This window comes from Cibotium barometz, chromosome 63, assembly GCF_041138505.1.
Source record: "Cibotium barometz isolate CiBa-2024 chromosome 63, ASM4113850v1, whole genome shotgun sequence".
NCBI classification, from domain to species: Eukaryota; Viridiplantae; Streptophyta; class Polypodiopsida; order Cyatheales; family Cibotiaceae; genus Cibotium; species Cibotium barometz.
In genome coordinates, this window is record NC_141108.1 from 6,329,954 (window position 1) to 6,347,171 (window position 17,218).

General features: G+C 39.1%; 1 protein-coding gene across 4 annotated transcripts; it reads right to left on the reverse strand.

The window, feature by feature from the left end:
• Positions 1–5,001: 5,001 nt before the first annotated feature.
• LOC147603600 (pentatricopeptide repeat-containing protein At5g27110-like) lies at positions 5,002–8,141 on the reverse strand. 4 transcript variants are annotated; one of them, XM_086796462.1, is made up of 3 exons: positions 7,975–8,140; positions 7,719–7,867; positions 5,002–7,647 (listed from the first exon to the last, which is right to left on the reverse strand). In XM_086796462.1, the coding sequence occupies exons 2-3, from the start codon at positions 7,848–7,850 to the stop codon at positions 5,137–5,139; spliced, it is 2,643 nt and encodes an 880-aa protein (XP_086652588.1). In that variant the 5' UTR covers positions 7,851–7,867; positions 7,975–8,140; the 3' UTR covers positions 5,002–5,136. The 4 variants fall into 4 exon arrangements, with proteins under 4 accessions (XP_086652588.1, XP_086652591.1, XP_086652589.1 ...); XM_086796465.1 differs by having other exon boundaries at positions 5,002–7,556; positions 7,719–8,141; XM_086796463.1 differs by having other exon boundaries at positions 7,719–8,141.
• Between the last annotated feature and the right edge of the window lie 9,077 nt (positions 8,142–17,218).

Consider the following 17,218-nt stretch of genomic DNA (forward strand, 5'->3'; position numbering starts at 1 on the left):
CATTCACTATCAAGGCTTTAGTGAACTAACAATGATGCACATATGTTTTTCGACTGATCACCGAAGAATGTATGTAACTTATTGTTATTTCACATTCAACCTTTAAACTTTAACACTTCATTTAAAACACTTTCTTCAAATTATTCTCTTTTCTATTTCAAATAAGGTTAACCAAGTGTCTGTGAGAGATACTTGTGTTAGTGTCTGTGAGAGATACTTATATTGGTGTATGTGAAAGATACTTATATTGATGTCCATGTGACGGATATATATCTGTGAACGGATAACTTATCTTAATCTAGTGTTGAGAGGGATTCCATCTATGACGGATTTATATTCCGACTCTCTTCACTTGCTAATTAAATACGCAAACTGAGGTCAGTTGCAACCCGAACAAGAGGAAATGTTACGATAATTAATTTATTATTGGGTGATCCAATAAGTGAAAAGAATATCTTGGGTGACCCAAGTGTGATTACTTTGGGTGTGAGGGAATCCAATGTAAGTGTTTGATTGTGAATGAATCTTATCAACTCTTTTCAATTAATTCTTGATGAGGGTGACCCTAGTTGGTTATGAGTGAATCCAACCACCTGTTTGACAAGTATGAAACGTGTGGTATACTTTGTGAATACGTGTGACACATATGAAAACAGTGTGAGTGAATCCAATGTACGAGTTTTATTGTGAGTGACACCGATCAACTCAAGACACGTGTGACACGTGTAAACGTTATGTGAGAGTGAATCCACTTAAATACATAATGACATTGTGAATCTGATATGGAAAAGATTAATGTGTTTGATCACTCGTGTGTGCTAATAGTTACAACCGAGGGCGGTTGTTTTCTCAAATGGGAGGACTATATCACGGGAGTGAGATTTTTCAGAATATTTTTTCATGGGAGTGAATCCAATTAATTATGTGTGATGCATGGTTCATGTGTGAAGCATGGTAGTGAATGATTTCCATTTGTTAGAATTATTTTTTTGAGTGATTTCAAAGTAATTGTGATCTAACATTGTGAACTATGTTGAGTATAGATCATGAGTTCAGGGGACAACCAAGGTGGACATTGGACGAGATTATCTAGCCAAGCACATGTGTGCTAAATATTTAATTTTGTACAGTTTGGTCCATTGTACATATGTTGGGCTTTAAAAGCATTGGACTAAGATTCAATTTTGTAAAAAGCCTAATTTTGGAAAAGCTATGCTATTTATGGCTCCAAGGGCTAAATTTATTAATATGATTTAAATACCGCATGTGGGAGTGGAGCCACACACGTCGCGGGGAGAGAGAGAGAGAGAGAGAGAGAGAGAGAGAGAGAGAGAGAGAGAGAGAGAGAGATTGCACCCAATCTTGCGTTCTTTGATTTTATGCTCTTGATTTATGCTATGATGTTACGGTTTATTTCTTTTATTGTTTAATTTTATGGAATAATCTAATCTCCATGTACCATGGTCGTGTAACAGTAACACAAAGAGAAGCTGGCAAACATAAAATCACTACAAGGCTAGCTTGGGGAAGATATAAAGCTTGACAAAGAGCTGCAAGAAGAGTTGTCGATAGAGTGCAAGTGGGTTGTGGGTCTGCCAAGCAACAATGTTACTCTGTAAGAAGCTCACAGCTTGATATTAAGAATCTATAAACTCGGTGATTTAAATTCCTTGCTGGAGCAAGTCTTAATTAGTCCAGTTCTATCCTACTACTACAGACGGGGCTGTCTCTTTTGTTGTGAATGACATCATGGAATTTGAACATTTTTATAAAGGGTATATAAAGCCTTTACAAAATCTTTTAAAAAGCCTTATCCTAAGGCTAGCTCATAGAAGAGCCCACAAGTGTCAATAACAGTGAAGGAGGTGCAAGAGAGAGCATATAGTGTCCCGTATAGGTGGTGTCAGTGTGATAAGAAGAACTCCTCTCATCTACCGAGAAGATTCTTCTATTAACCTTTCACTTCCAAAAACTTGACAATTTGGTGTAGAAGGGTGCAAACAGTGTGTTCAAGTCACACACATTTAGTGACGATAAGAGTTTGATCAATATGGGAAAGAAGTCGAGGAGAAGACAAGGTCATGAAGTGCAATTATCCATTTGCAGATTTGAAGAAAATTTTTGAATAAAAGAGTGTACATGATTAAGATGCCAGTTCGAGCAGAGATCAAGAACTCATAACACTTGAGAGAGTGCTCACAAGTGAAAAAAAAGGGTTCATAGACAGATATGTGGTCACACTTCAAAAGACACTTAAAGAAGAGAGAGAGAGAGAGAGAGAGAGAGAGAGAGAGAGAGAGAGAGAGAGAGAGAGAGAGAGAGAGAGAGAGAAACTTGAAACATGGGAAAACTCTATTTTACAAAGGGAAAAGAAGATGAAAGAACAACAAAAGTAGCTTGAAGAACAAAGCAAAACAACAGGAAGTTCTCAACAATCAAGCACAAGCACTGAAGATAAAAGAATCCAAATTGGAAGACTAGGATGCTATATGGCTTTGCGAGAGCAACAACAAGAGAAGATGTAAATGCATGATGATGTGTGCATGAAGATTGATCATGGAGTCAAGACTAAGAAACAAGACCTTCACATCGATGAATGTCGACATTGGAAAATAAAGCAATGATTTATCATCATTGTTAAAAACCTAGACACATGAAAATATTTTGTAAGAGGCTTGAATGTCTCAATTGTCATGAGACATGACACTTTTCCTTAAAAGTGTCCTACTACACAACATAGGACACATGATATGGGGGAAAGGTAGCTAGTGTGTCCACTATCATTAATGAAAAACAAGGGTCCAACATCATTGATGAGAAAGGAGACTTGATGAAGAATAATGTGGTCAGGAAGGAGGACATTAAAGATGTGCACTCGAATGATGAGATTCGACATCAGACAAAAGATACCCAGATAGCATCAAAGACATATAACTCAAAGAATGTGTCATTGAAGAAGGATTCCAAATTTAGAAAAATGGACAACTATCATATGCATGAGACATGTGGTACTCATTATTCGGGATCTCTATGGGGAAGAGAGAAGAAGGACATCAAGAGTGATCAAGAATGATTGACTTATGTAGAAGCAAAGATAAGGTTGACCATGACGTACATAGAAGCTTTATTCGTCCTAGCTTTTGAGGATTATCTCTTCTAGAGAACAGTGATGCACATGTTTAGGCAAGGAGGTCACACATACTTAGTGGTCACATTCTACCAAACTTGGTTATAGAGTGTGCTTCATATGCACACATATACACATTGATATGTTTATTACAAACTCCCAAGCAAGGGGGAGTTGATTAATTAATGATGACAGATTGTCGTCATATGTCCTAGTGGCATGGCCTCTGAGTCATCCAATGTAAAGATGGAAAGTCACATAGAGAACACACAATAAGAAGTTTTATGCAAGTACAAGTAAAGAATGAGTGGATCAGAATTCTACAAATAGAGATGATGTGACATAATTCCCTTGTTTCACATGACACATAACATGGAGGTTGTTCTACCTCATGGATACTTTGATTCTTTGAGAGACATGCATGGGAAGCATGTCATGAATGTGCACATGATGGATACACATACATGGTGCTCTAGATGAAGATACTATTGTTTGTTACAGAAAATGACTTTGTAGACATTCGTTGGATATAGCAAAATTTGCTATAGAAGTGATTTGAGATCACATGACACAGGTTATGGATGCTTCTCACATGGATGAGAGCTAGCACACATAAAGTTCTCATTGGAGAGAACAATGCCAGAGTTGGATTTGAAGAGTTAGCACATACATGATGACAATGTAGGTGATGCATTTCAAAAAGAAAAGTAAAATGTATAATAAGGACTTGTAAATGAAGGCAAGTAAGAACTCAAAGAGGCTGAAAATTTTGAAGACCCATAAGAGTTAGGAGATACATATGTTACCATAGACTAATGGCCAAGTTGCATAAGTGAAGTCAGTTCATATGTGGACTCACATAACTTTGGGTGATGATATTAGAGGTCACTCCCAACTTGAGCTTAAGGGGGATATTGAAGTAAGCTCAAGATATAAGAGTGTGGGAACAAACTCTAAAGGCTTAGAGTTATTTTTTTGATAGAAATTAATTTTAGAGAAATAGCATGTTTTAGGTTTTTTGAGAAAAGCGATTAGCTTTTATGAACATGATTATGCTTGCAAAGTTTTGGGCTTCAAGTGTTGTGATTAATCTGTGACCCTACGTATGTGGTGATGTCTCTATTCCTAGTTGGTATATGTAGAGAGAGAGAATTAATGCATTCCAAGAAAACTAGATTCCAAAATGAAAAGCTCATTAAACACTTCTTAAGCTTTTGCAAGATTTGTACATGAATGTCCTTTAGGAACCCGTCTCCCACAACATCGACGTGCATTCCTTGTGTCAATGTCCTTTAAGAACCCCTCTCCCACAACATCAACATGCATTCCTTGACCCTTGTCAGCTACATCTAAGCTACCATAGGCTTTCAAGATGCAAAAAATGAGACTACAACCAACCATATTGCATCCATTGAAAATAGTTTAGTGCTTTAGCACCATGCACATGTTGGGCATGTCCTAGATTAGCACATTCCAAGAGACGATATCATGAGTCATCGAACACATGCTATTGTCATACATATCAAGCTCATCACTACTTGCGCTTTTGCCATACATATCCACCAATTAACAGAGCACTCGACATGTGGTCTATTATATTTATGTTCATATACTAAATTAACTCATTAATACGTTTTGTCAGACACCGCTCTTGATACACCCCTAATGCAAGTTCAGCCCCTACGTAATCATGCCCAATAGTAGGCATACATACGCATACATACATACACATACATACGCAAACGTTTGCATAAGCAAACATACGTAAATGCATACATACATACACACATACACATATACGTCTATGTGTGTGTATGTATGTATACATACGTACATACGTCATTAATTCAAACATAGACGAATGTTTGCTCATGCAAACGTTTGCGTATGATATACTGGTTTCATAATAGACCTAGTTTTTTTTTAATAGCTTTTTCTTGAAATACAAATTTGAGAAAAAATGCAGAGAGAACCAAAAAGCTCACTGCACAGCCATCACATTCCAAGTTTCAAAATACACTACCATCACCTATAGTCTCCACAAGCACACTTTCCATCTTCAAAAACGTGAAAGCACATCCTGGCTTCTTCCATGCAGCATTTTTCACTCTCATGGCTTCAATCTTTTCTGCATCCTCTTGCATGCCAGCAGCTGCATAAGTATTAGCCATACAGACATAAGCTGCTGGATCAGTTTTATTCACTCGTACGGCATGTTCAAAGGCAAATCTCCCAAGCTTCACATTTCCCCATTTTCGACAAGCACCCAACAGAGCATACCAAACTGGAGGATAATCAGAAGATGGCATCTTCTTGATCACTGCAATAGCCTTGTCAAAGTGCCCTGCACGGCCAAAAAGATCAACCATGCAAGTGTGGTGCTCTATGTCTGGTGTGATCCCATACTTTTTGCTCATATTTGCAAAATACATTTGGCCCTCATCCACTAGACCTGAGTGACTGCATGCATTAAGCACGCAAATGAAGGTGACCGTGTTTGGAGAGAGGCCCTCGCGTTGCATCCGTTCAAAACAGTTCAGTGCTTCCTCGCCCTGACCCTGTTGAGCATATCCTGCGATAACTGCAGTCCAACAGACTACGTCCCGAACAGGAAGCTCGTCAAGCACTTGCTGTGCTTTTGCTACCGCACCACATTTGGCGTACATGTCCACCAAAGCAGTGCCAAGCACAATATCTTTTCCCTGCAACCCCTGACTGATAATCTCAACATGAATTTGTTTGCCCTTATCGGCTGCTCCCATGCTGCCACAGGCCTTCAAGATGCAAATGAAGGTGACCGTGTTTGGAGAGAGGCCCTCGTGTTGCATCCGTTCCAAACAGTTCAGTGCTTCCTCGCCCTGCCCTTGTTGGGCATATCCTGCAATTAGTGCAGACCAAGATACTACGTTCCGAGCAGGAAGCTTGTCAAGCACTTGCTGTGCTTTTGTGAGGGCACCGCATTTGGCGTACATGTCCACCAAAGCATTGTCAAGCACAATATCTTTTCCAAGCAACCCCTGATTGACAATCTCATCATGAATTTGTTTGCCCTTGTCGGCTGCTCCTATGCTGCCACAGGCCTTCAAGATGCAAGTGAAGGTGACCCTGTCTGGAGAGAGGCCCTCGTGTTGCATCCGTTCAAAACAGTTCAGTGCTTCCACGCCCTGCCCCTGTTGGGCATATCCTGCGATTATTGTATTCCAAGAGACTATATCCCGAACAGGAAGCTCGTCAAGCACTTGCTGCGCTTTTGTGAGCACACCGCATTTGGCGTACATGTCCACCAAAGCAGTGCCAAGCACAATATCTTTTCCCAGCAACCGCTGACTTACAATCTCATCATGAATTTGTTTGCCCTTGTTGGCTGCTCCTATGCTGCCACAGGCCTTTAAGATGCAAATGAAGGTGACCGTGTTTGGAGAGAGGCCCTCACGTTGCATCCGTTCAAAACAGTTCAGTGCTTCCTCGCCCTGCCCCTGTTCAGCATATCCTGTGATAAGTGCATTCCACGAGACTACGTCCCGAACAGGAAGCTCATCAAGCACTTGCTGTGCTTTTGCGAGCACACCACATTTGGCGTACATGTCCACCAATGCAGTGCCAAGCATAATATCTTTTCCAAGCAACCCCTGACTGACAATCTCATCATGAATTTGTTTGCCCTTGTCAGCTGCTCCTATGCTGCCACAGGCCTTCAAGATGCAAGTAAAGGTGACTGTGCCTGGAGAGAGGCCCTCGTGTTGCATCTGTTCAAAACAGTTTAGTGCTTCCTCACCCTGCCCATGTTGGGCATATCCTGCGATTAGTGCAGACCAAGAGACTATGTCCCGAACAGGCAGCTCATCAAGCACTTGTTGTGCTTTTGCGAGTGCACCGCATTTGGCGTACATGTCCACCAAAGCAGTGCCAAGCTTAATATCTTTTCCCAGCAACCCCCGACTGACAATCTCATCATGAATTTGTTTGCCCTTGTCAGCTGCTCCTATGCTGCCACAGGCCTTCAAGATGCAAGTGAACGTAACCGCGTTTGGAGAGAGGCCCTCACGTTGCATCAGTTCATAACAGTTCAGTGCTTTCTTGCCCTGCCCCTGTTGGGCATATCCTGCGATTAGTGCATTCCAAGAGACTACATCCCGAACAAGAAGCTCGTCAAGCACTTGCTGTGCTTTTTCGAGCGCACCACATTTGGCATACATACTGACTAAAGTGTTCGCTACATAAGGGCTCTTTTCAAGCAAGCCCCTTTTTAGAATATCAGCATGTACTCTAGTGCCTTTGTACATATCCTTCTTCTTGGCACAAGCCTTCAGTAAGGCCACAAAATCAGTACCCTCTGCTTGGTGGTTGGCATTGTCATTCTTTTCCTTACCCGCACAGAGCTCTCCATCTTTAACTTCTGTTGACATCACCAGTCCTCTTCTCATCAGCTCTTCACGAACCCAAGAGGGATTGCAATAGCCATCCATCCACAACGATACCTTTGTGATTTTGTGCTTAAAGTCTGGGGATCCTGGGCTGCTCTGCCAAACAAACGGTCTCTCTCACAAGCAGGAAATCAGCAGAAAGAAGAAACCTGTACGGTTGGGCTTACCTTGGTGTTACGATTGTCCCACCACTGCGAGGGATCAGTAAAGTACTTCTCCCATAAGAGGTCCATGTCATTTCCATCGGCCCGCCATTTTCTACATTGGACATGGTGGTGAAGTTGCCATCGTCCCGCCATCTTCGAGTATTTTAAGCCTGAGCAGAAGAGGGTGCCACAGAGAACGAGAAAATTTGATCATTTAACCCTTTATAATCTTCTATAATCTAACATATTGTGGTGTGAAGGGATCCATGTAACGAACTTGCTACGTAGTGGAGACAGTAAGCACGCTTGCATGCCAGCTACACGAATCTTCATGGTATGATGTTCAACTACTTTTCCCTCATCGTTACAGTGACAAACAACTTCATGGATGTGCTCTGCTAACCTTTCTTGCCTATTGAAGATTCACACAAATTAGTGGCACGGCTTAGGAATAACATCTAAGTACTCCTTTTTTGTGGACTTTCTTGTTCAAGATTGTGAATGTTTCATTCTCAATTTACAAGCAAGCATCCATAAGCTGATTATAGTTTGTTCTTGAAGTTCTCTATCTTCCAATGATGCTCAGATGGAAGAGACAACATGCAAGGTCCATGATGGCGTGATAGTGTCAAGAGAATCTGTGCACATATAATGCTTACAAGAGATTATCGTTTGGCTCACAGTACTACTGGTTTGGTGTGAAGGTGTTACACTTGGAAATTTGCCTCGGTTGGGAAGAGCTTTCAGTATTTGCTAGATTTATGTTAAGCTCCTTTTTCCCACACGCCTTGCCTTCATGTTATTCAAAGATCTTGCGGAGCTTCTCGTTAGATTATTTATTTCAGCTTTTAAGCTAGCTAGTTGCTTTTGTATCGAGCTACACATCTTTTTCAAGTGTAGATTTCAAGAGTGCTCTTCAAATTAATCTTAACAAAAGTTCATATTCCTTGTGGTACATTTTTCTATTACCCGATCATCTCTCTATGTAGTTCTCGAGTGATGGTGTTCCTAGCTTCTATACATCCATTAGATCTTTACCTTTTTAGCAGGATCTAAAAAATTGAGTTCATGTGCATGATATTGTTTATTTGATACAGTTAATCACAATGGCATTAGATCACACTTGCACGATGGTGTGATGTTGAACTCTTCTAGTTTTCTCATGTAGTAAATAGTAGCAAGCAACAAAGAAGTTCAACAATAACAATTGTCGCTCTAAGATGGTAATTATTTTCAACGGGGTGATATATTTCATAGTTCTCATGCATTGGATGGTAATTAGGAGGTTCAACACTGCAGTCTCCATATGCATTGTCATGGACAATGCACCCCTCCTCACCAAATAAGGTACAACACACCAACTCATCATCGACTTTTCAACAGTGACCTTGAGAAACAACAAAGAGTCAAGTGGTCTCCTTCTCTTTTGACCTAAAGATCTTCTTCTTTGACATAGCACCCCTGATGCAACCCCGACAATGCCTTAGGCGAACCATGCATGATGTTAGGAGTAGCTACCCAATGCTCCTGTTAGTATCGCATCCAAGATGATGCAGTTCTCTCTTGGCGTGTCGTGTCGAGTCATGTCCCTAGTCATGTTCTTGAGTCCAGATCATGTAATGGTCGTTCTCCCCATATGAGGTGTTGGAACGAGTCCTTTGCTACATCATGTCGTCCTAGTTATAGTCCTAAAAAAGATGTCCATCTTTTTTCCTTTAAGGGGGGAGGTGTGGTGTAAGTATCCTACTATAGAGGGCCATGTGTGAAAGGAGACATATAACCAACTTGCTAGTAATAAATAAAGGGGCTCCACATGAGGTGGCACGCTCATTCTAGTCCACTCTTGTGTACATTACAATATCTAATTTAATTTTAATAACTAGTTATGGGGACATGAGGCCGAGGGTGACAATGTCTCTATGTGATATTGAAGTATGTAAGAATTTCTAAGGACTTAGAGTTAATATTTTGGTAGAAATTGGACTTAGAGTTATATTTTGGTAGAAATTGTGGACACATGATGGATGCACATACATGATACTTTGGATAAAGGTACTATTGTTCGCGGAAAAAAAATGACTTTGTTGACATTGGTTGGATATAGTTATGGAAGTGATTTGAGATCACATGACACAAGTTATGTATGGTTTAGATGATATGATGCTCACATGGATGAGAGCTAGCACAGATGAAGTTCTCATCGGAGAGAACAATGCTAGATTTGGATTTGAAGAGTCAACACATACATGATGAGAATGCAGGTGAAGCACTTTAGAAAGAAAAGCAAAGTGCATATTAAGGACTTGCAAATGAAGGCAAGTAGTAACTCATAGAGGCTGAAGATTTTGAAGACCCAAAAGAGTTGGGAGATACATATGTTACTGTAGAGTGGCTATGCAACAATGGCCAAGCTGTATAAGTGAAGTCAATTCATATGTGGACATACATAATTTTTGGTAATGATATTACAGGTGAATCCCCAACTTGAGTTTAAGGGGGATATAAAGAGCATGGGAATAAACTCTAAATACTGAGAGTTATTTTTTAGTAGAAATTAATTTTAAAGAAAAAGCATGTTTTAGGTTTTTTGAGAAAAGCGATTAGCTTTTATGAACATGATTGCCAAGCATAATCAAGTCAAAGTTTTAGACATCAAGTGTTAATTAACATGTGACCCTACATATGTGGTTATTCAATGATTGAGAACACTTGAGCCTTGCAAGATAGAGACAAGGAGAGGAGAATTCAAGGGTCTTACCGGTTTGCACCTCAAGCCACTTGTGGTAGAGTAACTCTGTCTTGTGGGGAGAGAGGGTCCTTAACCTTGCCTCCTTCATTTGTCACCACCACAAAAGGAGCTTTGCAAGTGGGTGGGGAGCAGAGAGAGAGAGAGAGAGAGAGAGAGAGAGAGAGAGAGAGAGAGAGAGAGAGAGGGCTATGGAAATCTTAACCTCGTGAGTGATGAGGGCATGAGAGAGTAGCAAGATAAGGAGTGAGGGAGAAAAGAACATACACCAACACCATCACTCACCCACATAATCCCTAAGCATGCATGCAATAACAAGAAGATAAAGCTTACAAGCTACTTCAACCACAAAAGCAAGAAGACTCAAACTCAATTGTGAGAATGGGATTATGTCTTTTCTCGTTAGTCAAAATGTCTTATATACAAGACTCATTTGTACAATGCATGGTACCCAAATAATCTCCGAGGACCCAATAAGTTAGTATAGACTAATTTCCTAGCCTAAATGTACATTATTGACATTTGTACAATGCCCAACACCTAACTAATGGGCCCAATAAGTTAGTCTAAGCTAATTTCCTAGTCTAAATGTACATTACTGACATTACACATCATAAGCCTGGTGGAGGTTTGGTGTTCAACTATCTTTTGGCATTACCCAAGTAGTAAGCTTGGAGATTTTCCATAATCAATTTTCATAAAGTGCATTATTACTATGTGGTACAAAAATATGGCTTGAAGATGTTGCCGCACATTTTAAAGTAATGCTAGCCAATGTGGTTAACATAATCTCTTCTATCCTTGAAATCGGTAGTGAAGCTCCGAGTACCTCGACTATGTGTTTGTGTTAGGCCATGGTAAATTGGTGTCTTGGTTGAGCTATTTGTGCTCCCATGTGTGGTTGGGCAAAGCCCCATGACATTGGATTGTTCCTTGTATTCTTTCTATGGCATAAGGTCTTCCTACATTAGGGGAATTTTGGACTCAACTTTGGGCCCTCTAAGAAGTTCCAACTAACCTTACAGAGAGAGAATCCAAAAAGCCTAAAAAAATAAGGTGAAATTGATTTTGGCGTATTTTCTCTTAGCATTTTCTTGAGATATAAAAGATATATTTCTATTCTTAAATGTACATAAAAATGATAAAATATTGCTAGTCCTCGAAGTCTTCAATCTGTTCATGTACTATATATACTACGTGAACAATGAATTGATCAATTCTCCAAGTTTAATGGCTTATATCTCAAAATCTCTACATACAAGCTGAAATAGAATATTTCTTGAAATTTGAACTAAGGATCATCCAAAAATAGTTTGAGTTCCCTCCCTACAAAGAAACTTCACCTCAAATTTTGAAGGTTTTACATATCAAAGTTTGCAGGTATTGGTACCTTCAAAATCAAGGTTTTCCTCGAAAATTAGTTCGACTCTTTACTTCTTTTTACTATTTTGGCACCTTTCTCTTTCCATTCAGATTTTGCTACTGATCAAGAGTAAGGAGGAACACAGAGAGGATCAAGAGGATGGCAAAGGGATCAAGAGCAAGGAGGAATACAAAGAAAAGAGACATCTACAACCTGCACATCGAGCTTGAACATGAATATGAACCTCTAAGTAAGAGAAATAAATCTAATACTTTATGTACTGCTTCTAAAGAAATGTTAAGGATGCAAGGGAAGAAAAATATAGATTTATGGATTGATGGGAGGTTATATCCAAAAGACCCTTTTAGAAACTCCACACCCCCATTTAGGAATATGACATCTCTGCTTAACTTTGTTGGAGACGGCTATAATGGGTTCCTAGGATATACACATCATTTGGAATCAACAAGCAATGTTCTTAAATTAGAAAGAGATTTGTTTAAGAAGGAGAACATTCATTTGAAGAAAACCATGGAGCAGTGTGTGCAGAAGTTATTAAGCAATAAGGAAACCATTTTAGGGCTTGAAAAACAAATGTCTGAATTAAGACATCATTAGTAGGTCTCCGTAGACGACAAAAAAAACTAAGGGATATTGAGCAAATGAAGATAGGAGGAGGTGGTGGTTTCAAGAAGAGAAAACATGCAATCAAGTAAGCTCCTTTCTATTAACTGGTTTATTGTTTCTATTGTGATATTTTATTATTGTTTCTATTGTGATATTTTGTGAATAGCAATCATTATTGCATATGTTCATGTATATCAATTTTTGCATTTCAATCTAATATCAGATCATTATTGCACCCTAATAAAGAATCAACGACAGAACCTTCTGGCGCACATTTAAGTCTTCTTTTAGATCGCCAGTATGCAAGAGCACTGATGAATGAGAAGAAATATAAGAAGGTCTTAGAAAAGAAAATAGAAGTCTTTTTCAAAGAGAACCAGGTCAATCCAAAGGACATCCAGGCAATACTTGATGAGGCTGGTATATCACACAAAGGTTACTCAACCATTTATAAGACTGTAGGAAAAGATGAAGGATTCTAGTATGAAAGGATCATTATTGCCAAATCCTTCTTTGGTTTTAAAAAAAAGCGTAATCAAGTAAATGAAGAGGTACTGCAAGCACTAGGAACCCCATTTCATATTGAAGACACCTATGCTGCACCAACAGCAGATATGGTCTATAATAGATACAATAATATTTTCTCTATGACTTGGAGGCCTTACAATCATATGATGTTCAATTGTTTGAAGTTACTCCTGAAGAATGTGATGGTATCCTCAAATTTGTGCTAAAGCAAATTTGTGCTAAAGCTTGATGAGTGTCAAATTGTGAAGGAGAGAAAGTTAGAAAGGGTTACCATCACACTGATGAACAGGGCACTTGATACATCTATTCTTAAAAATGATCCTATATGGTTTGGTGTTCAATCTGAAAACAATATATTGTCTTTGGAATCCTTTGAGGTAAAATTTAGTAGACTCGGATATGTTTGTGAAAAAAAATTACATATAAAAAACACTGATGGGTGTTGCATTCCTATGTTTCTTATGTATTGCAGGTAGAATCATAGAATTTTGATGTTCTACATTGGGTCTTTCATAAGATCAATACCCGAGATCATTAGCGCGAGCAGAGAAATGACAAAATCTTGGATGTAAAAGGCATGGGACAATATAAGGTGGAGTGGCATATGGTGGGCGATCTTAAAACTCTGAAATGTATGCACAATGTGTCAAAGGGTGCCAATTCAAAAAGTCCCTGCTTATATTGCATGTGCAGTGCAGCGGTGTTTGATAAAAGGTATTAGAAGAAGGCACCGGATTGAAAGACCCAAACTTCAAGCCAATTCTCGATATTCTATTGTCAAATGTCCACATTTGTACAATGCATGCTCTTTGCAGAATCATTGAAAAACTCTTGTTTTTATACATATGTTTGGCATGGACTCTACAGCCCAATACAGCAAAGGTCACATCCATCAAAGCACTAGAGAAAGTTCTATCAAACATTGGTTTGCATGGTGGACATGCAAAAATTGAACAAAATGAAGAAAGGTCTAAGGATGGGAAGAATGTACCTAGGAAACCTTCCATTCGAGGTGTTAAGCAAAAAGGTTTCTATTTGAACCAACACCAGAAGGTCGTGAAGAAGACGATCAGTGCAGATCATAAAATACAACAGATGGAAGTACGTTCACAATGCAGTAGTAGACCATGCAGACAATGGTCAAGTAAGAACACGGAAAGCCAAGGTGTGGATATCTTTAGACACTATGTTTAAGTTCTGTGACAAGAAAGTGTGGACAAAGAAGGACCATGAGATATTTCAAACAGTGCTAAATGAGTTCAAGAGATCAATGATTGATGCATGGATGGATCAACACATCACCCACTATATGGTATTAGATTGATTATGCATTGAATTAGTTTTTAAACTGTATATTGAAAAATATACTAATTAATGCATTCTTTTATTCTCTTGCAGCATATTATATACAATCATACCCCTTGGTTTGCAAAGAAGTATGGTAGTTTATCAATATGGTCAACCCAAGGAATGGAGAAAACACAGTATCAAGCACGCTCCGGGTATTTCAATCATACAAGACATGGTGGAAGAAGCATAAAAAGCTAACAGTTTATAGGAATTACATCAATGGACATATAGGAAGCTTGTACACAAAGCCAAAAAGAAGCAACAGTTCAAAGCATCCGAAATCAATCAAGCAGTGAAACTTGTGAACAAAGAAAGAGAACAAGATATATGGAGGAGATCTAATGCAAGTATTAAGCATGCAGAATGGTGAGGCACAAAATAAAGAAATGAAAAGATTTGGATACCCATAGATCCATGATTAACATTTCAAATTCAGAAATGATCATATGCAAAAGTGTCATGACATTACATGAGAGAATATTATTACAAGAGATAGGAATATACTACTACTCCTTAACCTGCTCACTAACATCCTTGGGTGCATGAAGCCTTGCCCTTTTGGAAGATGGCTCTGCAACATACTGTAACTATAAAACTGGAGGAACCCTCGGTTTTGTGAATCTGAGAAGCTCCCTTTTTCCATAATCACTTAGCATATTGGGATCCTTAACCCCACATGCTAATCCATAAGCAGTATAGGCACTAAGGAGTAAATATTACTTAGCCATGTGTGAAATATTAAGTCTTTGGTGAATAGCCTGAAATTCCTCTTCAGTGGTGGGAAGGTTGGCTTCATAGCGTATTGCATCCTTGTACATCATAGATAATGTGTCGCCAGCATAATGGAACTCACTGTCCTTGACATTTTAATCCAATAAGAGATATTTATCCAAATTTGGATCGACAAAATCTTCATCTTCCTCAAGATTCTATGCAATGATGGCCAGACAGTAGTCTTCCCTTATGTCAAACACAGCTTGAATATTTGTAGTTAACAAATATTCATTGTCACCAATAGGAAATGTGGGGACGAGCGGGGTTGGAATGTCCCCTGCTTCCTCTATCTACTCGTCACCTTTAACCACTAAGGTGTCTTGTCTTCTGAGCGCATCAATATCCAACTGCTCACTTAAGTCCCTCTCCGTAGCCAAGTTTATCTCCACCGCAATCTCTTGAACTTCATCTTCTACTCTTGGAGGTTCCTCTGCCTTCTCCTCAATTTCTTCATTTGTAACTTTTTCATCCTCAAGCAGCACATGTAGGTAGCAAATAAATCCATAGTGGTAGGTGATGAGGTGACACTTACGATTGTGAATGGGGCTCTTACTGTGTGTCTTCTTCTTATCATCTAGCACCTTCGGTTTAACTTTTGTCTTAGGGTTGTTGAGGACTCAATATCATTCACGTGCACGTACTGAACCTCATCAAACATGAATATACCATTTGAAGTGATCTGCTGAAATTGCTACTCTTTCTCCTCAAGATACAAATGTGCAAAAACGATCATTTGTTCGATGGGAAAATTGAAATTAAACATGTGTGAGATTTCAGGATGGCGATGATGTTGTCGAACTTTATAAAGGAAGTCGAACAACTTTTATAAAGGAAGTCGAACAACTTTATAAAGGAAGTCGAACAACTTTTCATCTGGGGTTTCTTGAATGCTAGCATCAGACTCGACCTCAATCCCGAAAGGATCCATATACAAGCCAGGAAATATGTCACTGATGAAAGTTTTGTGTAAGATAATAAAGGATTAGGCAAGATCAGTATAACGCGATAAGGTGGGAGAACTCTCACCGAGATCTCTATTCACGTTATAGTGATTTGATGAAATATTAGTGAGAAAATAAAAATGCAAAGAAAAATATGCCAAAATCACTACAACACGATATGTGTGGGAGAATTCCCACTGAGGCCTCTCTTCACGTTATAGTGATTTGATGCAATATTTCAAAGGAAATGACGATGGTAAGCAAAATCACTACAAGAACGACAGTAGGACAAATCACTACTATAACGCGCGATATGGGTGGGAGAGTTCTCACCGAGATCCCTCTTCACGTTGTAGTGATTTAATGAAATATTTGTAAGAAATAAATAAATTTCTTAAAAATCTAAACGCAAAAATCTTTGAAAAAGCAAAAAAAGAATGATAGTAGGACAAATCACTATAATGTGATATGCATGAGAGAGTTTGCACCGAGACCTCTTCTCGCGTTGTAGTGATTTGAAGAAATATATACAAGAAAATTACGATTGTAGACAAAATCACTACAATGCGATATGGGTACGATAGTTCCCACTGAGATCCCTCTTTGCGTTATAGTGATTTGATGAAATATTTGTAAGAAATAAATTAATTTCTTAAAAATCTAAACGCAAAAATCTTTGATGGTTATAAAACAATTATACAATTTTGGCCAAATTAAAACGCGGAAATCTTTGAAAACATACCGCGAAATTCAATGGGAGGGCAAGAAGCAAGCAACGAAATTGACAGAAGCAACATGCATACGACTATGAGAAAAATTACAGGAGAGCAAGAAGCAACAAATAATGAATGTACACGTCCTTGTATACAATGGAGGATAGGGGCTCAAATTCTAGCACCATGCTACTTGTTTTGGGTGTGCAGGGGTTGAGCGTGAGAAGGCGAGGAAAGGAGCAGAGTTTAGCAGAGAGGGAATTGAGCGTGTGTGTAGAGAATTTTTGAAAGGCGATTTGGAAACTAAGTTTTTGATGGAGAAGCATTCGGCTATTGTCTGCACATTTCCCAAGATCCTCCTCGCTATCCCTGACCATCAATGCCATGCGCATGATTTACATGGTTATTAATGGCTGTGCTGAGAATAGGTGATGGTGATGTGACAAGTTCCTTTTCACACCCATGGACCCCTTTTTGTG